This window comes from Brienomyrus brachyistius, chromosome 17 (assembly GCF_023856365.1).
Source record: "Brienomyrus brachyistius isolate T26 chromosome 17, BBRACH_0.4, whole genome shotgun sequence".
NCBI lineage: Eukaryota > Metazoa > Chordata > Actinopteri > Osteoglossiformes > Mormyridae > Brienomyrus > Brienomyrus brachyistius.
Genome location: NC_064549.1, coordinates 22,367,917 through 22,394,459, shown reverse-complemented (window position 1 = coordinate 22,394,459; position 26,543 = coordinate 22,367,917). Strand labels below are relative to the sequence as shown.

Here is a 26,543-nt window from a genome sequence, read left to right as displayed (position 1 = left end):
CGTTTGCTCTAATGTAACACATATAACTTCTGGTGCATTTAATTCCAGCTGGGAATGCGGAGATGCATAATCAAATGGCCCTGTATGCATTTACGTAGCTGTCAATTACTTAATTAGAGTCATATCGGTATGCTTGTTTGCAAAGATGCAGAGAAGCGGGGGAGAGCTGATGAGGAGGAAGAGGAGGAGGAGGAGGAACAGCGAGTTACAGGCATACTCTGGTCCCGTCCCAAGGAACAGGAGCCTGTTTCCCAGTTGCACTGCCATTTGTTGAGATCCTAATTCTGGGAAAGTGTGATTACTACTGGAACTTTTTATACTCTGGGAACTTTTTGGGGAAAATATCGTATTCCGCTGTCTTGCGTCTTAAAGCTTTAGATGAAGCGCTGGTATTGCGATTCACACAGCTTGGTGGTGACAGATTTAGTCTTTCTCTCATTTTATTGTGCCTCTTCCCTTCTTGTGGCTATAAATCTTTCTTTATACTGTGTTTTTTTTATCATTCTCGCCAGAAGGCTTTAGTAGTACTAGAGAGGTTCTTATGCAGAATTGAGGTGAATTATCACTTTTTTTCAGAGAACACATTCAAATCCCGTTTAATTCACCCTGGCCGTTAGATCAGGATTATCAAAATGCTGCTGTAGTGTTTCCCACTCGCCGAACGCCACGTGCAGAATTGTTAACAAGCCTGATTTCCAGGCGTCACAGCTGTGGGTCGGAGAGATCTGCCTGAGGGTTGATTTGTACAAACAGTATAAGTCCTTTGCCTGGCATCACAGAGAAAATGATTGCGAAAGTTTGAGAGAAGGGGGGTGGCTTTAGTTCTTATTTTTTACAGAGCTGTTTTGTTTTTTGTGGAAAAAGAAAGTTTAATCTGCCTCGGAATTACCGAAGGAACGTTTGTTTTTGTGGAATCTTCCTTGTCTCTCACCCTCTCCATCTCTTGGGGCCTCTCCCTTTGGTGACAGTGGGATCACCTTGCAAACTAGAGCAGAGCTCCAAACTCGGAATGTCGCAGGATACGAAAACACTTTCTCACGGATGGGCCTCTCATGCAGGACTCCAGAAAAAAGATCCCCTTGACTGGACCCTTTGCTGCACCTCAGCCAATCAGACTGCTGTTTGCTTGATGGGGCTCAGAGCAATTGTGAGGGAGCCAGACAGATGAGCAGATTGGTCAAAAAGGAAAACAGGAAACAAAATGTTCTCAGGGAGACTTTGGGGACAGGAGGGCAGAAAGGGATGAGAGGATGTAGGGTGGTTGGCGATATGTTCAGGAAGTGCAAGTGCGAGTACTGGACCAGGGACTGGGTCTCTACATGAAAACACACATGTGAAAGATGGCATCTTTGCGCATATAAAAACAAAAGAACTGGACGCTTGACTGTGTTTTTTTCCAGAAGTTCACTTTTGCTGAGTGGGTCATCTACTTAATATACTTCATCGACTATAGGCCCCCCTCTGCCCCTGCACTGCCAAACTCTTGGTACCAAGATGCAGATGCCATGAAGACTACTTTGTTTGGTATTTGTTCATTTGTTCTGTTATCTGCAAGATTTATGGGTGTTTTTCGGTCAATCCCGTAGTTTTATTTGCATCTGGCCAACAGCAGGCATCAGTATAGCATAATAACACAGGGAGAAGTTCAGCCACCTCACCCTCCTCCTACAGGATGGATGGACAGGAAGGTTGGCTGAACAATTTCTGGTTTTGCACTTAACTCACACAGCGTTTCCTATCTCTGTGGACAACATCTGCCTCTACTTTGAGCCCAGCTGGCTCCAGAGTTATCTGCTAATGGAATCGATAATATATTTGTAAGCCACTCTGGGGTTCCTCTATGGACATCGGCATCAGTTAGATGTGCCTCTGTGCCCCTAGGTGTACTTATAGTACTTAAAGTGTACTTATAGTTTCAGATAGTTATTGGAGACACGGCATTCATTTGAAGCATTTCAGTCACTTGAGAGATTTCAGTCATTTATTTGAGGAATTTCATCCATTTCATACATTCCAATCATTTAAGACACAGCCATTTCATACATTCCAATCATTTAAGACACAGCCATTTCATGCATTCCAATCATTTAAGACACAGCCATTTCATACATTCCAATCATTTAAGACACAGCCATTTCATGCATTCCAATCATTTAAGACACAGCCATTTCATACATTCCAATCATTTAAGACACAGCCATTTCATGCATTCCAATCATTTAAGACACAGCCATTTCATACATTTGTCATTTGAGATGTTTCAGTGTCCCGTCTGCTTCCTGTTCACTATTTCAGTGCCTCTTTTCTGTAAAATTTCAGTGTATTACCTATTACATTATTGATCAGTTAATATACTGTATATCAATTAAATTTTTTTCTAATTTGTCAGGTGACAGCAGGCCTTGAGGTGAAATAATCCCCCCTACGAAAGATGATGATCTGTGATTTACAACCATCTTTCAAGGCATGGGGTTTCAAGTTTAAAAATAACTGTGAATTGTAGACATTTTCTGGAGGTAATCATGAGTCTGCAGGAGACAGAGCAGAGACCAAAGGCCTTGGAGCTCCTGGGTGCTCTGCCCTGCACTTTCCTGCTATGATGGACAAAACGGCCTGTTAGTGCTGTGCTTCCGCACCCCCTGCCACTCTCCCAGCAGGCCGTCTCAGATTGGGTGGGCGGGGCCTATTGCTCTGTGGCTCACGCAAACAGGTACCTTCTAAAATAACTTTCTGTGGGGTTGGTTCTCTTCAGCTGTTCCGGAGCATTTCACCATAACCGAGTATGTGAGTGTTTCTTTAGCAAACCATTCCATTCCTTATTTGCAGTTAAAGCACACCGTCTGTCCTGAGAAAGAATCTCTCTGTGGACCGGTAAGAAAAAGCCTTATTGGACAAATTGCAGGTTTGAGTAATGGACACAGCAACTGGGGATTTGTAGATCAGCTTCCCCCTTGATCTCACTTTGTTCCTTTGTTCTGCGATGCGAAGAGGTGCTCAGAGCTCATTTGCATGCATGCTTAAGCGCCTGCCACTTAGAGTGTGCTTGGTATCTGTACATATTCTGTAACTGACTTTCCACTCTGCTTAGATTGACTCCCCACCCTCACCCATCCCTCTGATGGCTTGAATAGAGAAAGGTGGGGTCAGCCAGCCAGACTCCTCAAAAGCCTGGGTGTTGATTATGAGTGTGGGCTGCTTGTTTCTGAATACCTGTGTACATGTATAGTTCTTTGGTAAAATTTGTACCTGCTTCTTCCATCTAGAAATATTTGTAAATGAAAATAACCTCATTTAGGACCTGGGGCAACAGTCGAGATTTTCCCTGATACTCTTTGAAAATGCTTTGACCTTGTCCCTGTACCGACCTTGCATGTAATCCGAGGTTCTTTTAACCTTTGCAGCAGTGATGTTAATCAGACATAAGGGTAGGGGTCTGCCGGATGTCCCTGGACGGAGGTGAAGGTGGCACGAATGAAGACAGCTTTCTCAATGCAACACTGGCGTTCCATTCCATAAAAAGTCAATTGACATGCGTGCCATTGTCTCTGGAATTTCAAGAACTGGCTGGAAATGGACTCCCTAATGCTTGTTCAGCTTGGGAGACCCCAGATGATTCTCTTGAAGCTTTTAGTGCTTTGTTATGTTTCTAGTTAGACTGACATTGATACTGTTGGATCACCAACGTCCCAAATCCTGTCACAGTTCCCCGCCGGTATCCGATAGTGATCCTAAAGCAGTCAATTTTTTCATCTTACTGTCATCCACGCCAGCCATACTTAGCTTTCTTTCCTCCTTCCAGCTTGTAGGTCTTGGAAAAGTTACATTTCATTTTTGCTTTTGTTTTGGTATATCCCCCCTGCTGTTCCTCAGGCCATCAAACCCAGCATTGCTGTAGTTTAAGCAGACCATGCCATGGATAAGCATACAGATTCTATGATCATTGGGTTCAGTTCTAGAAGGAGGCCATTCTCTTGTCTTGAGCTTGGTTCTTAACCTGAATTGATCCAGTGTGTCTTTGTCCCTGATGTTTCTTGCTGGGCCGCAGATTAACCAATTGTCTTTTCTCCTTTTCTTCTCTCTTTTCTCCTGCCACCCCTCCATCTCAGGTCTGACAGCTGTGCTCATTCCTCGACTGGATCTGGTCATCTCCTTTGTGGGTGCGGTGTCCAGCACTGCCCTGGCCCTGGTCTTCCCCCCATTGGTGGAGATCATAACCTTCGCTGACCGGAAGTGCCACCCAGGAATGGTGCTGAAAGACCTCCTCATCGCCACCGTGGGCTTCATAGGCTTTCTGGCTGGCACCTATGTTACTGTAGAGGAGATCATTTCCCCAGAAGTGTCCTGCCAGCTCCCGGACCTCTTCAACACTTCAGACCCCTCAGGCTGGAACCGGACCACACCTGGTGCATCAACACCAGTATGATGGAAGGCAGACTATGGGATCAGCAGCCGTCGTCAAATCCATATGCTTTTCTTTCTTGCGACGGTGGTATCCACAGGGCCAGTGGAAGAGGCCACACCTTCAAACAGCTTTCCCATGCCTTGCTGCAATTTCAAAATCTCAGTCTTGGATCCTAGGCAGCCTGTTACATTTTCGAAGTTTTTTTTTTTCCTACCTCCATTATAGGATAAGAAATACGATGCAAAAAATCACAAAGAAGGAACTGTACAAAAGCCTCACAGAGCATTGGCTTTAAGGGGGAGGTTGTTTCGTTGCTTTATTTTGTGTCTGGTCATGAACTAAGCTGCTCCACAGGGAGCAGGCTGTGAAACCTCCACCTTTCCCCTCGTAGTACCCAACAGATGCTGTCAAGGTGACCTTTTTCTGGGCTAATACAGTAAGCCAAGGAACCAACACCTTTCTGTGCAGGTGTTGGGCGAGAATATAGACTGATGTTTGACCTGAGTCTCCAATGTATGGGTGGGGCCTGAACAAGATATGTAAATGATACCATAAAATTAGAGAATCTTAAAATGAGTATTTTCTGTGCATGCGTCACTACACTATGGACAGGATCATAACCCAGTCTTACGAACAAAGATCGGGTCATGATCCTGTTCATACAAGCAAGGACCGGGTGATGGTCCCCGTCCATATGAGCAAGGATCGGGTTATGATCCCGTTCGTATGAGCAAGAACTGGGGGGTGGTCCCGTCCCTACAAACAAGGATCGGGCTATGGTGACATTTGCACAAGCAAGGACCAAGCGATGGTCCCATCCACACAAACAAGGACCGGGCCATGGTCCCGTCCATAAGACCAAACGCTGGGCGATGGTCCTATCCCTGTGAAGATTCGTTCGGCTTCAGGTTGGCATTTCCTTTACCTGTCATTAGCTGGTTCATTCCTCTTAATTATTTGCTTGTTTGAAGGTAATTTCTATGCTTGTGGGTCTCGGTCATTGTTCAGTTACAAAGGCCTTGGCGTTCTGCCTGGCAGCCACGGGAGATCCATAAATGTCTCCGTTTCACACTTGCAACATCCATCTGTTAAGTCAATCACACAATTAGCATGTGATTAACTGACATTAGCAAGAAAACATAATTGCTTCCCACAGAAGTACCTTGGATTGTATCCCTGTTCCCAGGAGTGTGAATCTCTCCCCATTTGTTTGATTTTTGGGTGACAAACAAATTTGTTTTGTTTGTAATGTTTGCATTTCCATTCCAGTGAAGGGGTGAAGTCTGTGAGACAAATATTAGCCTAATGTTTCACCATTTAACTCATTTGTTTGCATTACGTACCAGAAACAGCCAGTGCTGGTTTGGACAGAATTAGGGCTTCTCAGCTTTTTTTTATTTTTGGGGGGGGGTATCAAATTAACAGTTTACATCAAACGAGCACTTATTTATAAATGAAAAATGTTATTCTTAAATGGTACAGACAAAATAATTCCGTACTGGCCAATACTGGACCATGTGATCTGTACATGTGGCAGTGTGTGCATTACATGTTACATGTTGAACTTGGATAAACCATAGGTTGTGTCATAGTGCCATTGATAGTGCCAAATGTAATTAATGTCTGAAATGTGACTTGGAACCAGCAAAATCAATTATGCATGCTTTTTAAAATATCTTGGATATTGGGTAATTTCGGGTCCTTAACATACACAATAAATATTGAGGTTTTACACCAATGCACTGCTACTGTATACGTATGTGAGGACTGAGATTTAATTTACTGATTTGTGTTGCTTTCTGAGAATTTCCCACTTGTTTACAGGTCTCATAAGGGTAGTGGCACTTCTGTCTGAGAGTCTTAAAAGAATGACTTGCGTAAAAAAATGCCCACTTCAATAGAACCCAGGAGAGAGATTTTTCCGTTATGGAGGGAAATCTCGGTGTAGAAGTTTTCAGCTTTCTGAACACGCTGCAGCCAGACACACAGACGTAGGAAGTGAAGATTCCCGCCGCCCCTGGATTCCCGTCCACCTTCCTCTATACTGTAGCTGTTTGAAAAGCTGAAGCACAAAGTCATGAACATCCCGATAAGCTTCCTTCTGTCGTCGTATTCCCTCCTCATTAGAAGCTTATGTCCCGTAAGAGTTCAGATCACATTTCTGTTAGCTTCTCATCAGCTTGGGTTGTGGCAGTTTTGGGGAGTCACTCAGGGGGAACACTAACAGTGTGAATCAAACTGTGGGGTGTCCTTCACTTCACAGCATCACACACTCTCCAGATACTTTCAGAAAGTCACGCTTTTCTTCTGAACTCTCCGTCACTATTGCAATGCAAAATTTCCACATTGTTCCAAAGATTGAAATGATAATGAGGCTTTAAAAGGAACATTTAACCTCTCCGGCTGGCCCGGTCAAGGGTGGAGCCTTGACGACATTTCAGGGAACAAAGACACAATAACAATGACAGACCCTTGAGTCTTAGGTATTTTACTTGCTCAAATGCTGTCACATAGCATCACCTGGTGTTTAGGAGTTGGTCAGTGTGCATTACGACTGCACTGTGATGAAGCAGTTTGGGGTACTTTGGCCTCATCTGTGCACACATGCTCAGGAGTTTGAAGAACATGACGTAGGGGTTAACAGGGCTGATATCTACGTAGGGGTTAACAGGGCTGCTCTAGTAGATGATCCTTCTCCATTGGGACCAATGGAGAAATCACTCTGTTGACCCCAGTATTTCAGCCAGCAACCTTTTAATCACAAGCCCACTGTTGTGAACACGTACTGTACTGCTCCCCATGACACCAGAGGTGTCCAGAGTGTGAAAAGACCTCCAGGGGTCTTAAATTACCTGGGATACAGCTGTAATTTATGAGCTCTTCCTCAGACATTCAGTAGTTGTTTGCTGAACTGAGGTTCATGAACATGTCTATAGTTATCCTACCTGCCTGGATGCTGGACACAGCTGGATGCTCATTTATTCTGAAAGCTTGTTTGTGATTTTTCCCCTTTGAAAATGAATCGTATTGAATGAAACAAGGCTCTTCTCCTTAACAGGAATAGCTGGCTAATTAGAGATAAGGCTGAGCTAGGCCTATTTCCAGTAAATGTTATAGTGACTTAATTTATTGAGCTTAACATGACTCCTGGTGGAATATTTCTATTAAATCCCATGCAACCTAATGAGCACAGATCCAAGCACAGTGCCACTGACAGCCTTTTCCCAGTGGCCTTTTGCTGGTGCCCCACTGGAGAGCAGATGTGCAGGGAATGCAGGACCGTGCCCACATTGCTTTTTGTGATACCGTCATTTTCTCATCTTATAGTGGGTATCTTTCATTTTATGCTAAAATATTCTTGACACGTATCGTCCGTTTGTATACACTTAAAAATTAATTTAGCACATCAGATCTGAGAGCTTTGCCCTCATTTTGGATGACTGTATTGTTTTGGGGGGGGGGTTCTGCAATTTTCTGTTTGGGCGGCTGTTTACCAGGATTACTGTTGCATGAAGCACGCATTTATCTTGGGATGCACATCGACTTCAACAGCTTTTAAGTTTTTTTTTAAACTTTTTAAAGACGAAATCGAGGTTGCCTCAGGAAACCCAGAGAGATGTGAGTAGGGAACGCGAACACCTCAGGAATACACTCCGGAGAAGCTCCCAGGTGATCCACATATCGGGGCGGTATCCCAGACAGCTCCGTAACAAAGACAGATGGATTTTAACCCTATCTGAGGTACCTCCTCCCACTCTCCTCGCCCTGCCTCCTCCGCCATGTTTCTGGAAAGCAGGTCAGCATCCACGTTGGCTTTGCCAGGTCGGTACTGGATATTGAAATCATATGTGGCTAAGGCAGCCAACCACTGATGTCCGGCTGAATTTAGCTTGGCTGTTGTTAGCACATAGGTTAGGGGGTTATTGTCCGTTTGGACAATGAATTTAGCCCCATAGAGGTAATTGTGGAATTTATCCACCACCGCCCACTTTAGTGCTAAAAATTCCAATTGGTGCACAGGGTAGCGCTGTTCAGTAGCACTCACTCTCCGGCTGGCAAAGGCCACAGGTCTGAGTCCTTCTGGATGTTCTTGGTACAGTACAGCCCTTAGCCCTTTCTAGCTAGCATCTGTGTGCAATATGTAAGGCTTGTTTTGGTCAGCAAATGCAAGGACTGGCGCATTAGTGAGGCACTGAATGATGTGGTGGAAGGCATCAGTGCAAGCCTGGTCCTACCGATCTCCAAATGGCTCTGACTCTTTCAGGTAGACCTTATTCTGTTTCTGGTCTGGCCTCTTGCCTTTCTGGGTTGGTGCATACCCTTTGGTTAGCTCTGTAAGAGGTCGGACAACAGCAGAATAATTTGCCACAAACCTCTGATAATAACCACAGAACCCCAAAAATGATCTCAGAGATTTTAAATCCTCCTTAACAGGTGTTGCTTATATCATGACTCAGAGATGATGGTTACCTGTGAGCCACTGTCTAGGATAACATCACACGGCTGGCCATTTACTCACAGGTGCACTAACCACTGAGGTGGAACCCATCTGACTCTTGGGAACGCCTGGGCCTCCTACTGACGTCACTGCACTTTTGTTACTCAAGCAGACTTTGTCGGAATTTCGGTCTTCGAGTGGATACAGGTCCCTCCTTAGCTCGCTTGAGAGACTGAATGAGCGTCTGAATAACTTTGCTCTGATTTTCGTCATTCTGGCACTTGTTGGCAAAGTGTCCACCTTCCCCACACCGATAACAGACTGTCACCAGAACCCCTGGTAGGCTGGTGTGCCTTTCGTCTAGTTTGAACGGATCTGGACGGCTCTATTCTTAATGCATTTGCCGGTGCATCCAAGACTTTGGCCCCTCTGTTGGACATTTTATTTGGTAACCTACGGATTTGCTTCTTCAGTGTTGCGACTTCTGCATTTTCAAAGCTCGTCGCCGAGGGCACAAGAACCACTGGAGCAAGCCGTCATCATTCCCTTCATTTCCTTCTTGACTTCAGTTTCTTTACTTCAGACTTTAAGGTCAGTATTTCCGTCTGGCGATCGTCCACCTCCTTGCTGGCGTAGACTCTGTGTGTGGACATGCTAATCTTAACTCTGGCTGCCGCATATTCCTCTTCCACTCGAATCTCAGCTAGCAGCTCTAAGAACTTTGGAGGGTTCTGTCTTCTCTCCCTTATAAGCTGAACTAACATCAAATCTGAATATATGGCCCCCTGCAGTAACTGCTCTACTCTGGCACTGTCTACCCGAATCACAGGAATACCACCCTTCCTACCTACTTTTGTAAGGGACTACTCTAACCGCCTTAAGAAATCAGGAAGTTTTTCACATTTCTCCTGTTGCAATAGCCTCAATTCAAAATACAGGTATTCCCCTGACTCTGCCGTACCAAAGGCACTCTCAGTAGCATCTAAGCATGCCGAGGGTGTGATGTCAGCCTCAGCTGTAGGCACTGCCTTCTCCACTGCAAGAGCAGGTCCTCTAAGACACTCCATAATGCGGCTACGCTTTTCCTTTCCAGAGCAGTTGCTCTCCTCTACTATTAAATGAGCCTGTTCAAGCCAGTGCTCTAAGGGCTTTTCACCCGCCGGTGTGGGTAATGTGCCGGAAAACATACGCAGGCGACGATAACTAGTGCTCTCACCTGGCCTCTCCATTTTCGCTAACACATCCCCCATAGCACAAATAATGGATTCTGCCGACCATTGGAACTGGAAGCATCACTAAGGACCTGTAACGGCGTTGTTTCCCCTTTTTCTAAAGAAGACCTTGCCGCGGCTATAATGACAGGCCAACTGCTTTTTGTAGTAGGGTGTATTACCTCAGGAGGAACTCTGGTGGGATCCACCCTCTCTCTACACTCGCAAAGCACAACCAGTCTGTCAAGCTTAGTCTTCACCCTTCTGCCTCTGACTCTCACTTGTCCCAGAACCTTAACTGTTCCGTTTCCTCCATCTCGGCAACGTAACCAATGTCAGGAAAGCATGGTCTTCACTAAGGAACTCACCCTGTCACCACTCACTGAGCCCCATCACCAACCCTAAAAGTACTGATTCAATCTCCATCTTAATTGGGTTATGTACAAACACCTCTTAATTCTAGATATAATTTCTGCGGGAACGTATAAGTATTTCACTAAAGTTTATCTCCCTTCTAATACTCTTAAATTAGCAACCAAAAACACAAACTCTTAAATCTAAATAAGGATCCCAGCGGTGCCTCCATGTTTATGCAGAGCCCGTTTGCTCTCATGGCGTTCAATAGGGGTAGCTACCCCAGGTCCCTTGGTAATGGGTGTAATCTCTTACAAATTAATAACTTACCTTATTAAACCTAGGAGCTTTATTGTTCTGTGAGCTATAGGTATTAACATGTCAGGATCACCGGTGAGTTGCGGGTAATGCGCACGGGCGGAATATGGGGAAACTACTGGGGATTTATTAGGGGAAGGAAGATCACGGGAGGAACTGGACATCACTGACAACTAACATCAATGACGGAACTCAGGCAAGACATGGACTGAAATAGACAGGACTGGGCGAAAATAAGTGGACACAGCTGGGTACGATCGGGGAAGCACATGTGGATAATCAGGGGGGCGTGGCACACATGAGGATCGTACGAGTCGGGCATGACAAACATCCCTATGAAAACTATTTTTAAACCCAGGGTATACACCTCCAAAAGGTATTTATTTACCCAGTTTACTCACAAATTTACTCTCTAACTACTTATTGTAATTATATCTTCCCCAGAAATATTGGTGCCCTTGAAATACTTACTACCAGCATGCAAGGTATAACCAATAATGCACATACTCATTCAGGGAAATACACAGACAAAAACATAAAGCAACAATATCAGTATTTACTTAGAATGAAAATCACATACTGTAACAATTTAAACACCCTTTTCCAGTTTTTAATTATTCCAATATCGTTACCTTATTTCAAATTCACACTATTGGTTCCCCTACACATAAATCAATAGTCAGTAATTCTTAAACTTCTTCATTCAAATAACCTAAAGCAGGCATTAATTTAGAATACATAAACCCCAAAACCCCAAAAATGCCGCTTGTGTGTGATGTAGCATATGGAAAATAACCAGATACCTGAACCTTCGGCATATCAATGAATCATAATCGTGGATTTTTTTTGTATGTATAGAATTGGTTAACCTTGCAATACTTGCATTATAAATCTAACCCTTTTAAACCTCCTTTACTAGGTATATGAACTTATATTATTAACTATAACCATTGCCTGTTTCTTCTACGGGTTACAACTGGAATCAAATATCAGCATCGGCATACCTCAGGAAAATGTATCAGCTGGGAGGTTTATGATTACAGTGCAATGTAATCTCAAAAACGTAAAGTTTGTGACCCATAAACTGGGTTGCAGATTTACCCCCTGAATGGGAAATTCAGCAAAATGGGGTGGGTAGCTTGGGAGTGAAATATAGTTTAAAAAATCTGGGTCGGGAAGAGGGGGTGTTAATACAAACAGAATTATCAGATATTTATTTACTCATTAATTTAGTCAGCATTGGTGCATAAATTTTTCAAGTGATGTTATCACTGTGGTTGACTGCGGTTGTTTATACTGCTTGGAGAATTAACAAATAATGTTTCCTCCTCACAATTCCAGAGTTTTATGCACAAAATGCGAGTAAAATGTCCCATCGTCTCTCAGAGATGGATATTCTGGGCGATGTCACCTTGTGCCCCCACTGTATCGCTCAGTAAATTCTACCGTGGATCCAAACAGTGCGGGGGCAGGCCCCTCCGACGCGCTGATACATGCGACAGCCACCTGAGCCTCCTCATTGGTCAGACAGTGGTGTTACTGAATCTCAGCTGACCCTGTCAGCTCGCATAGGTCATTATTCTTATTAATGTCATTATGTTCCAATATGAATATACAATAACGAATTGTTTACTATAATGTCCAACTGAGCTGCTTGTACACCACAGATATCTTTTTATGTGTTATACAGATATATTTTAACGTTTATTATTTATTGAATCTGGTCCTCTTATTGTTGACTTGTGATTGTACACTTGGCTACAGACAAGGGGGGTTAACATAAGGGTCTTCTGATGCCCTTTGAAGGTGCTTGCAGCAAACGGCCAAGCTGGGTAAGCCGTAGCTTCGCCCTCGTCCTGCAGGCCCTGAGCTGTGACCCGGCTTCTCCAGCCGCTTGGCAGACGGACTCCAACACAATTCCAGCTTCTCCTCTGTATGCTCTTCTGGTTTTGGGGTGGGTGACATAATTGATGTAATATTTTGGGCATTTCCTGTGGTCAGGGCCCAAGTACACAGACTGGCGGGAAGTGGGTGCTGACTTCCTGAGGGAAGTTGTCCAGCTTTCTGATTGGTCTGCCCGGTCACATTTAAACACTTGGCGATGTGTTCGTTACCCTCACCTCCCTCTCTGCTGATGAAAGTCTTCCAGTTACATCTAATGGTCCCTGATGACTATGGGAAGATGACAGGGATGGCAATATAATGTTGTATCTTAGATTTGCTGTGACACAAGTTCTGCAGTTCAACCAGGTCTTGAACCTACCACCTGGCCCAGGGTCCTTGCTTTCAGCCCTGTGGCATACGGCACTGGTTCCCACCGAATGAGAGATGTACAGTAGACTTACAACATGCTCGACGGCTCTTGCTCTCATAACATATTGGTGGCTTCAGCCTAGAAATAAACGCTAGCCTGAGAGGAGCCAGTTCCTGTTCCTGAGATATATTGTCCCATAGCTTCAGAGGTCTGTGGTCCCTTATCACAGTGCACCCCTTCGTCACGGCACCCGCTTCTTGACAGACACTCCAGCTGCTGTTGACTGCAGCACATCACCCGGCTGTTAACCTTCATAAGCAGACTCACGTCCTGCCATGATGGGGCATTATCCGTCCTCTCAGCAGCTGCATCTCTCATGGGACTCTATCATGGCAAAATCATCAGAGGCAAACACACTTAGGAAACTAAAATTGCTCACCCAGCAGGATAGATGTGGTAATTCTGCCATTATTTACTGCACTCAGTGACTCGGTCTAGCCACAGATGTAATGAACCCATATTACTGTCTTTCAAGTTGAATACATCTTGGAACAAAATGCGTCAGGCCGCAAGTGTGGTCTAGCTGATATTTTTTGTCTCGTCATTAATGTGGCAATACTAAGGTTCTCGTGTGAGCCGTTACCCTCAGGTGCCCCCTCCTCAGTGTGGACATGAGATTAATGGTCTCCTGTCTCCTTTTGGGTTGTTTGGGTTCGTGGGAATGGCTTAGTAGCAACGATACTCATGACTGTTTAGCTCTGAGGTTCTTAATGCCTGTTTAGCTGCGAAGTTACTCCCATATAACTACTCCATTACTCATGTCTGTTTAGCTGCAAGGTTACTACTGTTTTACAGCGGTTGCGTGTACAGACATAAAAATGGTTGGCATATAAAAAAGATCCTAATGTAAACAAATATAAAGTAAATACCAGTGCAGCTTGGCATTCTGGCAGCGATTTTCCTGTTCAGTTAATGTCAGCTGAACGCAGTATCATTCTCTGGGATGAACTTTCTCTCCTGCAAATCTGTAGCCCAAGGAAACGATTTCACTAGCAGTCAGCATCTGGCCAGGCTCAGGCGAGCATCCCCTTCCTATAAGAAGGCGGCCAAACATGCGTGAAAGCCTGGTTTTCATCGTAATCACAGGCTGAGATCTTTCTGTCTCTGCATATTTCTCATTTTCGAGATGTTCACCAAGAGATTTGCATTGTGAGACCCAGAGGATGCCAGATAATTAACAGAACAACGTAAGTAGGTATATCGTAAAGATCTAATTAAAAAGAGCTTCTGTAATCAGTGTTTGCAGTGGGGGGGGGGTGACATTTACCCTCGGAGGGCTTATCTGTGCCCCCATACAGACGCTGTCTCCTTATCCTACGTACTGCCCTGTTTCTGCCATAATCTCTAACGTGATGCTATAGTATCTGAAGACATCTGTCTATCAAAAGAAATGAATTTATTCGGTTTTGTGGGGGTGTTCAGGCAGCCCCTCCCCCCATCCCACTGCCTCCTGCGCAGCCCCTGATCACCTTCTTGTGCTTCATTTGGGGGGAGGTGGAGGCTTTCTGGTTGCCCAGGGGTGTTGATCTATGTAATCCTCTTGCTTTGGAGTTCTTTATCGATTATTTATAGTTTAATTTTTTTTCACCTGATGGCAACTTCTGACAGATCTGGTTCTGGGTAGGTCACTGATCCAAGGTCTGGGGAATGCAGGGGTGCGTACAGGAAAGGCAGCGTGGGGGAGGGGGGGGGCTTTGCCTGTCTCTGATGCGTGATGTCCAGTAGCAGTGTGCACTACACGCTATTAAGAGTTCAGTTATTCTTGCACGGTTGCATCAGCGCCCCCCCCCCCCACCCCCCCACTTTACCTGCCAAGAGTACGGAGGGAGAACCAGCGATTTGTCTCTCTGAAAACATGCGACTCCAAGGATCAGCCAGTTCCGTAAAAAGGGTGGGATTAAACTGTAATCGATGCAGCGTGTGCAGGCAGCTTGCAGGCTGACACTGTCTATCAGAGAGGGAGGTTGACATCAGTATCGGCGGGAGGGGGGTAGGGGCAGGACCGCTCACGCTCTGCACCACACACCTCACTTTCATCTCCTGCTGGGTTAATTAATATTGACAAGCACGGATCACTGGAGCACGCCCCCAGCCCCCCACCCAGCTGACAGTCAGCAAAGCGTGTCAGAGTTCAACAGGCGTAGAAAGTATTCTCAATAAGTCAGAAAGATGTTTACAAATAGCCCATTTTTTTGTCTGCTATAGACAGCATGCTCATATGTCTACACAATTCAAGGCTTGTTGGTGTCATGTATAAATACCGTATTAACCCAAATATAAATCCTCCCACTTTTTGGCAACAATTTTTAGAAGTGAAGTTTTAGGAATATCAAATCTTTATAAAGAAAAAATAATTTAATTTGACAGGACCATATAAGTTAATCAGTAATCTGATTACAATACGTGTATTAAACAGCAAACATTCCAAAAAATATTAATAGCCACTATCAGTTTAATAGTAACAGCGGCACAACAGGCACACACGCTGAACACACGCTTTGCCAGTGATGCCGGCTCTCACACGCCTGGTGCGACACTCATGCCTTCAGACTCTCAGGCTCACGCAAGAAATCTTACGACAAATAAATATAACGGTAAATCAAAACACTTGTTACAAAACATCAAATTTGGTGGCATCTATTCCCCCTTTTTGTCTAGATCCCGAATATAAGACACCAATTTTTAAGATCTATTTTAAGGAAAAAAACCCATCTTATATTCGGATCAACATGGTATTTAAAAGTGCAGGACATATATATATTATATACTTGTATTCAACACATATTCTATGGACAACTACCAGAAATAAAATGAACACCAATTCCCTCTGGTGTTGTGTGTTGTGCTTTGTATGCGAAAAGCACATAGTTCCCCTCGTATATGCACTAGGATGATGGGGGTGGGGGCAGGGGAGAGGGTCAAGCCTGCGGCCCATGTGAGTCTGTCAGAAACGTGACGATATAAATAGCTTCCTGTGCTAAAGTTAGCAAAAGGGCTTTTTATGCTACGAGACGCACGGCTGTCACTCGACTGGAAGCAGGAACTACAGAGGCTCAGATAGGGAAGAGCAGCTCCTTCCATCACTGTCACAGAGAGTAGAGTTAAACTGTTCAAGAAAAAATATTAATTTTTGAAAACAGTCTCAACAGAGCTGGCATTGGGATCAGACACATTAATAAACTCTATGAGAGAGTGAGACAGATATAGAGGAAGGGAGACAGAGAGACAGACACAGACAGAAAGGGTGAGAGACAGAGAGGGGGAGGGAGACAGATACAGACAGACATAAAGGGTTAGAGAAAGACAGAGGGGGAGGGAGACAGAGAAAGAGAGAGAGAGAGACAGAGGGATGGAGACCAAGACAGACATAAAGGGTGAGAGACAGAGAGAGGGAGACAGAGAAAGAGAGAGAGAGAGACAGAGGGATGGAGACCAAGACAGACATAAAGGGTGAGAGACAGAGAGGGGGTGGGAGACAGAAACAGAGAGAGATGGAGGGAGACAGATGGAGGGAGACAGAGAAAGAGAGACAGAGAGAGACAGACATATAAGGAGTAAGGCAGAGACACATAGTGACAAAGAGTGAGGGAGACAGAAACAGCTCACGGGAGAGACAGACAGATAGAGAGAAGAGGAGACAGCAGTACTCTTATTCATGAACAGAGAAGCATACAGGAGTAGTGTTTTGTTGTAGATGTTCTTTGCCTCATTATGGAGTGATTTTAGGGGTATATTTGCTTTGAAGTTGACCAAATTCTGGGCTTTCACAGAACATCCGCCACCCTATTCCTGCCATGGCCTGCTCTTCATGTTACAGAAAATGCACTGTCTCTCTCTCTCTCTGTAATGACGCCCCCCTCCACCCCAGCACGACCCAAAACGAGGTGGGGGGAAGACTGTGAAACAGACATGAGCTCTGTGGGAGGCCAATGGGGGAGGAGGGGGGGGGGGGCTGTAGAAAATAAGCTGCATTTTAAAGGCCATTTTAAGCCCAGTTCAGAAGCCTTTTAGATGTGTGTGAAGAAGCAGCCGGTCTCCTTCAGAGATGTTCACAGTGGATACTCTGCATTTCCTCATAGATCACAGCAGGAAACCTGTGGTTCTCGACGGCCTCCTACTGCTGTCACATCTACGGAAGATTCCAGAAAACTAGAGTAAAATGGATTGTAGAGAATGGCTCCCAGTGCATGTGTGTGTGTGTGTGTGTATGTGTGTGTATACTCACGTGTGTCATCATTTCCCGTGCAGCTCTATAAGCAGTACATCACGCCACACATAGCTGGATGTCACCCGTGCACCCTGGTCACTCTGCGGTCTCTCAGCACACACACACCAGCCCGTTGTGTTCCTCTTGATCTCTCTGGAGCAAAGCTTAGAAGACTGCTAAGTGGAAAGATAGAAAAATGTAGAGAAAAGGGACATTTAAACCCTGCAGAGGGGCTGGCAATCTCAAAGCCCAGTGGAGCTATTCCTGCATCTGTTTCCTCTTTACTATCCGCCAGCTTCTTCCTCTAATGCCGTTTATATCAATTTTCCTGTTTACCTTTTTTCAGCAAAAACAGCCCTGCTTCTCAGAACGTGACTGCAGCTTGTTCCAGGATATAGAGTCAAAAAATCATTTTTACCTCCCCGATTCCAGCAGAACTTTTCCGCCGTGTTGCTGGCAGAGTTGACAGTGGGTGACAGGGGATTTTCAGGGACTTGGCCAGCGTAACACTGTCTGCTGCAGGCAGAAGGTCCACAACTAGGGACATGTATGGCGGTCCTGCCTGCATAGTCATCACTGGTGAGAATGAGGCATTTGTGTTTTTCCAGTGAAAAACAGTTTAGAAGAATCTCCCATCAATCTGACAGGTACATTGTTACCATGGAAATGAACATACATTTCATTAGTAGACAAAGTGCGTCTTTGAGAAAAGGTAGTCAGGCAGTCTCAGGAACAGCTACAGTGCAAGGACCCAACAGTGAAATCATTCATCCAACCTTGAGATTTGAGCCTGCAACCCTTCGATTACGGGTATAGCATCCTAACCCTTCTTAACCACACTGATATGACTGCACATCAGATTCAGCTCCATACATTCATGCTACAGTGTGTGAAACATTTGCATACAAATTGATCTGATTAATGTGTAAAGAGCACTGTCCCAGTTCGCAGTAGACTGTCTGGATGGGATATTTCCTTGTTCTCTGGCTCTTGCGTGGTGGATAATGAAAGGAGGTGTGAACGAGTCCAGCTGTTGGTGTTTACACTGTTTACTGTGTTTACTGTTTGCAACGCCAGAGAGCAGAACCAAGATATTAATCATGTGTCTCACTGTAAATCGGCCAGGCAGGTGGTTTATTATTTTCCCTTTTGCTTTAAATCAGCGTTAGAAATGCAGTGAGTGTGAGCAAATTTTTATTTTATGTAAGACACAAATGATTCCAGGATTTTCCTGATCGCTCTCTGGGATGGGTACTCAGTATGGACTGACATAGGCATAAGGTCTGATCTCTTTTTTTGTTTTTTAAACCTTCTTTTGAATCTTGACCTTGTGACTTATTTACAGGGAGTTTGTAGCATATTATATGTGCGACAGGAGCATTTTTACTGCCATAAGCTTCCAGTTGTGTGGCTTTGATAAGTAGGTCGAATGGAAAGCAGAAGGGAGGCAGAATTGGAATGAGGAGCTCGATCTCGGCAACCCGATGTCTGAAAAACGTATAACGGCAGAACAGCAGAAGCAAAAGTGGTGTGTGATGTACGTAGGACACATCCAGGAGGGGGAAGCTTATTATGTGAGACACATGGCCACATCATTCGTAAAGAATGTAGACGATAGGGAGCTGTGGCAGATTGTGTGTCACACATTGTAGAAAAAGTCACATACTGTAGGCCAATGGCCCAATCAAATACACACACACACAAAGAGTTCACATGTTCCTATCATTGTAGGGACTCTCCATTCATGTCTATGGGCCTAATCTTAACTATGATAATCCTAACCCTAACCCAACCCTCAGTTTAACCATAAGTCGATTGTTTTTACGGAAGATGTGCAATGCTGTTTTAGCTTTTTTAATGCATTCACAGATTTCTATAAAATTGTTTATTTTGTGGGCACCTGAAACGTGCGGTAAATACAGACTTACCCACACATACTCATAGATGCCCCAATGAAACACACATGCTCCCTTCCAGCCTCCGTGTCCTTGTATGCCTGGTAAGCTGTGTATTTGGCCATGTGCACTGTGAGGGTTAGACGAGGACATCCATGGGGAGGGTGATCCTAGGCCTGTTTTGGAAGGATGATGCCTCGGCGCCGCATATAGCTGGTAACAGTTAAGTGCTTTTTAACCATAAAAAAAAAAATAATTAAATGAAAATATTCTGAAGGTAGTTAGGACTGTGACCAGCACCACAGCAATTCTGATAAATTCCCAGAGAGTCTTGTGTCCTTTCAGTTCTGCATAAGCCAAAACACTGAAAACTGATACAGTAGTACATATGATACGTATTTTTGGAGATTTGTACAAAAATGATTAAATATTTGATACATTTTTGATACATACTATATGTAAATATCTATCCATCCATGGATGCATGCATGCATCCATCCGTCCAGAATCTTTTTTTATTCGCCAAGTACAGAGAAGTACATAGAATTTCTTGGTGCCGGTGGTATGATGACATAATCAAAACACACATACAAATAAACATCTAAAAGTAAAGATACAAGGATTTTTTTTTTTTTTTTTTTACGGGAGATGTGCAATGCTGAGTCAAGCATGACGACAATATAAATAAAGGAATAAATAAATAATGGAGGGGTGTAATGTGCAAAGAGCTTAGGTACAGTGCAGGTAAGTTCAATTAGCTTAAATATGATAATGAAGCTTGAACAGTGAGTGGTTCCATTATGACAGTTTTTCATGGGTCCTTATTTAGAAGGACGATGGCCTGGGGGAAGAAGCTGTTTAGGTGACGATTTGTCCATGTGCTCAGGGCTCAGGGCTCTTATTCGCTTTTGCTGGGATGGAAGATGCTGGAAAAGAGAGTGACCAAGATGCAGAGGGTCAGAGGTTATTTCTTTGACTCTGTTCTTCATCCGAGACGATTAGAGTGCTTCAAGAGGGGGGAGCTGTCAGCCAATGGTCTTCTCCGCACATCGCACTATATGCTGTAGTCTCCTCTTAGAGTGCGACATTGCAGAGCCAGACTAGACAGAGATGGAGGACGTAATAATTCATTCTACTGCAGCCACTGAGAACTTAGTGCTGGAGGTGATATTTGTGTCCTATTTGAGGCCTTGTTGGATGGTGGTGCCCAGAAATTTGACGGTTTCAGCTCTGCTAACAGTGGTGTTCAGTATGGCCAAAGGAGGTGGTGCCTGGGGGTTTTGCCGAAGTCAGTGATCATTTACACTCATCTGGTTCTGGGTTGCCGGGGCAGCAGTCTTTGCAGTATTTTCTACTTTTAGGTAATTTCTTACCTTTTCTCAAGCCCCTCCACTGGAAGGATACCAAGGCGTTTCCAGGCCAGAAGAGAGACATATTCTCTCCAGTGTGCCCTAGGTTTGCCCTTGGGTCCCCAGAAGGCGTCCAACAGGCATCCTTGGTACTTTCTGAGACCACCTCAGCTGGCTCTTTTTGAAACAGAGAAGCAGTGGCTCTCCTTAGAGTCATTCCCAAATGTCTGAACACCCCCAAATTTCTAAGACTAAGCCCAGACACCCTGCAAAGGAAGCTCATTTCCACCACTTGTATCCACATTTCATGCTTTCGGTCACTACCTAAAGCTCATGACCATGGGTGAAGGTAGGAACGTAGATCTAACCGGTTAATGGAAAGTTTTACTTTCCACTCAGCTCTCTCTTCACCATGACAGACCAGTTCCCACATAACTGCTGACACTGCACAGATCTGTTAGTCGATCTCCTGCTCCATTCATCCCTCATTCTTAAACCAGAACCTGAGGTACTTTTTCTACTTGAGGCAGTAACTCACCCCTAATATGCAGGGGCCATCCACCCTATGCAGGTTGAGAACCGTGGCCTCTTGCTCAGAGGTGCTGATCCTTATCTCAGCTGCTTCACACTTGGCTGCAAACTGCCCTAGTGTGTGGTGATTGGTCACAAGCTTGATGAATCCAGCAGGATTACCTCTGTCTACAGTCTGACGGCCCACTTTACCACTGGTGTTCACTACTGGGTCTGAGAATTACTGCTGTGGCAGGCGCCAGCAATCTTACGGCCACATCTCTGCTCAGCCACCTCAGCTGGAGAGGCTTGGAACATGGCGTATTTGGGCTTAGTACCGGCAGCCTCCCTTGGAATGCAAGACAAGTTCTGCCAGAGGTGTTAGTTAAAGATCTTCCAGTAAGAGGCTTTTGCCGGATGCTTCCAGCAGCCCTTCACCAGTCCCCTAGGTCTTTCCAGCATATTCTCCCATCCCCTGATCCAACTCACTGGTGATCTACTTAGCTCAGCTCCTCTCTACACCAAAGTGTCTAAGACTTACGCTCAACCGATCATTGATCTATAGCCAAAGGTATTCTGGTGTCAATTGCGGTTATGAACATCCTCCACAAATTGCTGTCTTGCAGTTTGTGTGCCTCTGTGATTGTAGGGGTAATTGCTCAGCTCAAGGCAAATCTCTCCTAGGTAAGTAGTCAAAAGTACGATTTCTATGATGGACAACAATAAAGACCATGTAATATCAGTTGGATTAGGGAAACCGGGCATACAGTCGGCCCTCGTTTATCGCGGTTAATCCATTCCAGACTCTACCACGATAAGTGAGTTTCCGTGAAGTAGGATTCTTTATTTACAAAAAGAACATTTTTGTAGTTAGAGCATAGAAAACCTGTTTACGACCTTCCAAATACGGCTTTTTAACATTATTAGACATGAAATAACACCCTTTAGTCACCATTACTGTTATGATTGCTGGACACAGAAGCAGGAACAGGGAGACGAGGAATCAGGATCGAAGGGTTTATTTGGAATCACTCCAAATGCAGGACAAAGGAACATGTAACATCAAAACGTCAATGACAGACCTGGCGTTACAGACTCTGATGTGGACATAAATACACCGGATGAATCAAACTGACAGAAAACAGCTGGTCACAATCGGGGATGCACACATGGTTAATAAGGGGGCGTGGCACACAAGAAGATCCTACAGGCAGGTCATGACAATTACACTCGTATTACCCAATATATTAGACAAAATAAAAGAAATAACACATATTAGACATTACAAATATCGTACTATTATTATTGTACATTAAATTACGAAGAGAAAAGATGCTTCCGATTCGTAGCGATGTATCATTTTCACTGTCTCAATCAACTTTTTAATTGGGGGGGGGGGGGGTCACATGTTAAACAGGAATCAGCACTTTGCATTGCTGCCAAGTGGGTGGATGGCAAAGATGAAGACTGATGAAACTGCATGATGCCCAAAGCCATGTACACTGGGAATGACTCAGCATCCTTGCTGGAGCAGTCCTGATGGATAGCTTCTGTCGAGTGTTTAATCAGAGTATAACTGACTTGAAACCTTTTTCACATCAAGGTAGATACTGGAGAAGTCCTGTCATGGAGCTGCTCGTTCAAACTCCATATTGGCATTTTGCTCCAAGCATGTCAGTGGCTAGAAGCTGTCAAATTCTCTTCCCATTGGCTTGGTGTGGCCCATGACTCTCTTACTGTCACCTGTTGGCAGTGTGATACCTGCTAACACCTGCTGATATCTTGATACTTGCTGTCACCTTTTGGCAGTATGATACCTGCTGTCACCTGTTCAAACTATGTAGGGTGATGCAAAGTTTTGTAAGAGCACTGTGGTAATAGCAATGGCATTTATACCTAAATATATGTAAATACAACTGAAAAGGAAAATGAATAATGACCATGAAGTTCATCAGCTCTACAGCATCCTTGGAGGCGCAAGAGTATTTGAGTGATGTTGATTTTGACACTTTTGTAAAACTGCATGTTAATGTTTATTTTTGTTAATATTTTATTGGTTCATTGACTTTTTTCCCAAGGTCTCTCTCTCACAGGGCATCTCTCTGTCCTTCATAGACCTGTCAGGTGGATGATTTTTAATATACTCTGCAAATGAACCCGCAGATGCAATCAGACGGGTAAGATCAGGCACACAGCACGTCGCCACACAGACTTGCGGCTCTCTCTCTATTAAATGAAGAAAATAAAAAAAGGTTTTATGTTCTCTCTTGAAATATAAAATAATATTCCACCCAGAGGAACTAAAATTAGAAATGCAATATTAAGAAGGCTTAGACTGCAATTACCTTGAAATTCCTTTTCATTTGTGGGATTATTTCCAACGTCGATCACGAACATACAAAAGAAAGAAAGAGCAGCTACTGCTTAAGAATGAGGCATTTGTTCCGTTACCTTAAAGAATGATAATTTATTTAATCATTAAGAGTCATTTACTCTTCTGTACACCTGCTCTGAGTAATCAGAAAGGAGCTGAACCTGAGGCTTTAGATCCAACCTCATTGTTACCGTCACTCTGCTGGAATTCTGTTCATCTCCGATTTCCTGCTCTCACTGTCATTCTCTTGTTGAGATGTGGGTAACTGAGGGCTTCCTAAGCACTGTCTAGCTTTGAGTGTCTGTCTACGTGCCAGATGCAGTGACTGATACTCGCATTCCTCTCCGCTTAGCATGTCACATTATGGTGATGGATTGGGGTGCTAATAAAGCAACAGGGTCCTGGTGTTCAACGAGCATCTGTCTTACTGTCGGAATCCCCCCGACTTTGGGACCCCAAGTGGGTCAGGTCAAAGGCCGGGTACATGTGGGGAGCGGGATGTCAGACAGGGGACTATGGTGAGTGTGTGGGAATGGCTGCGACAGTGTGGTATTACAGCCTGAGCTGAGAAATACGGTCACAAGAGCTGCAACATGCAATGAAAAACTGATGTAATTGGCACAGAACCTGGCTTCTAGCATGGAGCAAGGCCACATCCTGCAGGGACAGAGCCCAGCTCGGAGCACGGCCATGTCCCACCGGTACGGAGCCTGACTCGCAGCCTGGCGGCATCCCACCAGGGTAGAGCCCTGCTCCTACCATGGCCGCGACCCACTGGGACGGCGCAGACTCTGAGCATGGCCCAATCCCTCCGTCACATAGTCCAGCTCCAAGCATGGCCACATCTCGCCAGGACACCTGTTGCCAGTTTAATACCTGCTGTCACCTGTTGGCAGTGGGACACCTGCTTGTTGATATCTTCATACCTGCTCAGAGCTGGCACTGTGCCCAGCTCCAAGCACGGCCGAATCCCGCCAGGCAAGAGCCCGGCTCCCAGCGTGGCTGCATTCCGTCCTGGCAGAGTCACCTCAACAGACCTCCAGTGCTTGTTGTCATTGTCCTACAGCACCGTAATGACACTTTATTTTACTCTGGCTGGCTGTTTATGAAACCTCCGCATCCCTCCTAACAACATTTCAGTGCTGTCATTACCTTATTTAGAGTGCTGCACTTATTAAGACAAATGGAGGCGGAGTTCTGGGGGGGAACAAGCGTCTGTTTATCTGCTACAGTAACATGCAGCTCGTCCTGCACCACTCCAGAATGTTTGCATTGGCACTAACAAGCCACAATGCAGGAATTTAACATTATAACAGGAACAAGGGAAGAGGGCACAGTGTCAAACTAATGTAAAAAATAACAGGTATATGAAAATAATAATCTCATTGTTTCCTTGGATAATTGAACTATTTACAATGATATTTACAACGCTGGCCGCTAAAGCATATGATAGCAGCATAAATTAGGATTCTTTTATGCTTCATAAACAGGGGGAAGGTGAATAGTGTGACATTTTGAACATGGTGTTGTGCTGGCACATGTTATCTTTGCTATTTTTGCTGAGTTTTACGAGTCCCTGGGTCAAATCCAAAGGTTCACTTACTTTTTCCACTACTGTGGACATTGAATCTGTTTGTATAATAAAGACATGAAAAGTGTGTTACTGGCTTAAGCTCATTGTATATATCAGTACCTGTGACTTAGATGAAGATCAGCTCTCTTTTTTTATGACCAATTCATGCATAAAACCGGATAATTCCAAATGGTTCACATACTTTTTACTTTCACTATAATTAAAGCCGGTGTCTTCTATTAAGCAGCAAGCACAAATTTGTGAAGTACCCATTTTATCATGTACGCCTTTTGTTATGCCATAGGCAGAAGACAGGAACACACTGACCTGCAAAGGCTGTATGGAGCAATGTGACAGCATGTCTTTATTGCATGATGATGATGATGATGATGATGATGATGATCACTTTCCAATCACAGGCACAGAAGCTCAGCCCGCTAAGGCACACACAGCCTCCGCGCTCCATGCCTGGAAGCCTTGAGTTTGGTTAAAGAAGTGAAACGCAAGTGTATGAGAAAAGAAGATGGTTGACTGGGCCAAAAACCAGGAGATGTATTAAGAATCAATAAGACCGTGAGGGCAAAAGAAGGAGACTGACTATAACTTCAGAGCTGGCGAGACAGACGGGTTTGCAGAGAGCAAAGTAGGTGTTGAAAGAGGATCCTGGTAGCAGTAATCACCTCTGTCATTTCACCCTTACATCCTCCGCCATCAAAGCCTTGTAATTGTGCACTGTAGTCCTTTTTCCTTTTTGTGCCTGAGTGGTTTTGCGTTGTCCGACACCCTGTCATTTCCAGACTCTTCTTTTTAAAGCTGGCCTGCTCTGTCACCCTCTCCCAGCGTAACGGATGCTCAAAGGAGACAAAATCTCGAATGTCCCGTGTGACCAACTCTGGCCCGTGTTTTAGGATCCTGGTTTTGACCATTGGTCATGGGAAAGAGATGCAGCTGTCCAGACGAGCAAAGGTTCTGAAGGTGTGGATTAACACCCTAAACTTGTCAATGCAGCGGTCCATGACCTTGTGTGATCTTTGAGAAGACAAACCAAAAACGTAACAGCCTCATTTCTGTTCCAGAGTCATGCCCTGTGAGATTCCACTTAAGCAAGTGACCCGAGTAGGGTTAACCAATCGTATGAGGAGCCAAATCATACGTGAAATTGTTTTTGGGTCATGTTGCCAGGAGAAGGGTGTCTATGAGGTCAGAGAAAGGCATTGATGCAGCAAAAAAACTTTGCTGCGGGGGTTCAGTGATACTATTGCATAGTTACAAACAACCGTGGGTCATTCTCACAAACCCATCACCGTGACATAATTTTTTAAATTAATTTGAAAACAGACCGAAATTATACTTTATTGTCTAAACTTTCGATTCTGTTTACTCAGTTTTAAAATATTACCAAAAAATTTAGCAAACACACACACACACACACACACACACACACACACACACACACACACACACACACACACACACGCACACACACAGACCTGTACTCATATCTTTGTGGGGACCCTCCATTCATTTCTATGAGCAAAACTGAAATCCTGACAAAGATAACCCTAACCCCTACCCAGCCATAACCCTAACCCAGCCCT

The 26,543-nt window shown here is 44.5% G+C and overlaps 1 protein-coding gene across 3 annotated transcripts in view; it reads left to right on the top strand.

Annotated features, from left to right (window-relative positions):
* Positions 1–6,140, top strand: part of slc36a4 (solute carrier family 36 member 4) — a 78,071-nt gene extending 71,931 nt beyond the window's left edge. For all 3 annotated transcript variants that reach the window (XM_048981793.1, XM_048981791.1, XM_048981792.1), the window contains one exon: positions 4,107–6,140. In XM_048981793.1, the coding sequence (XP_048837750.1) occupies positions 4,107–4,423 (317 nt within the window). In that variant the 3' untranslated portion in view covers positions 4,424–6,140. The remainder of the gene's footprint in view (positions 1–4,106) is intronic.
* The last annotated feature ends 20,403 nt before the right edge of the window (positions 6,141–26,543 follow it).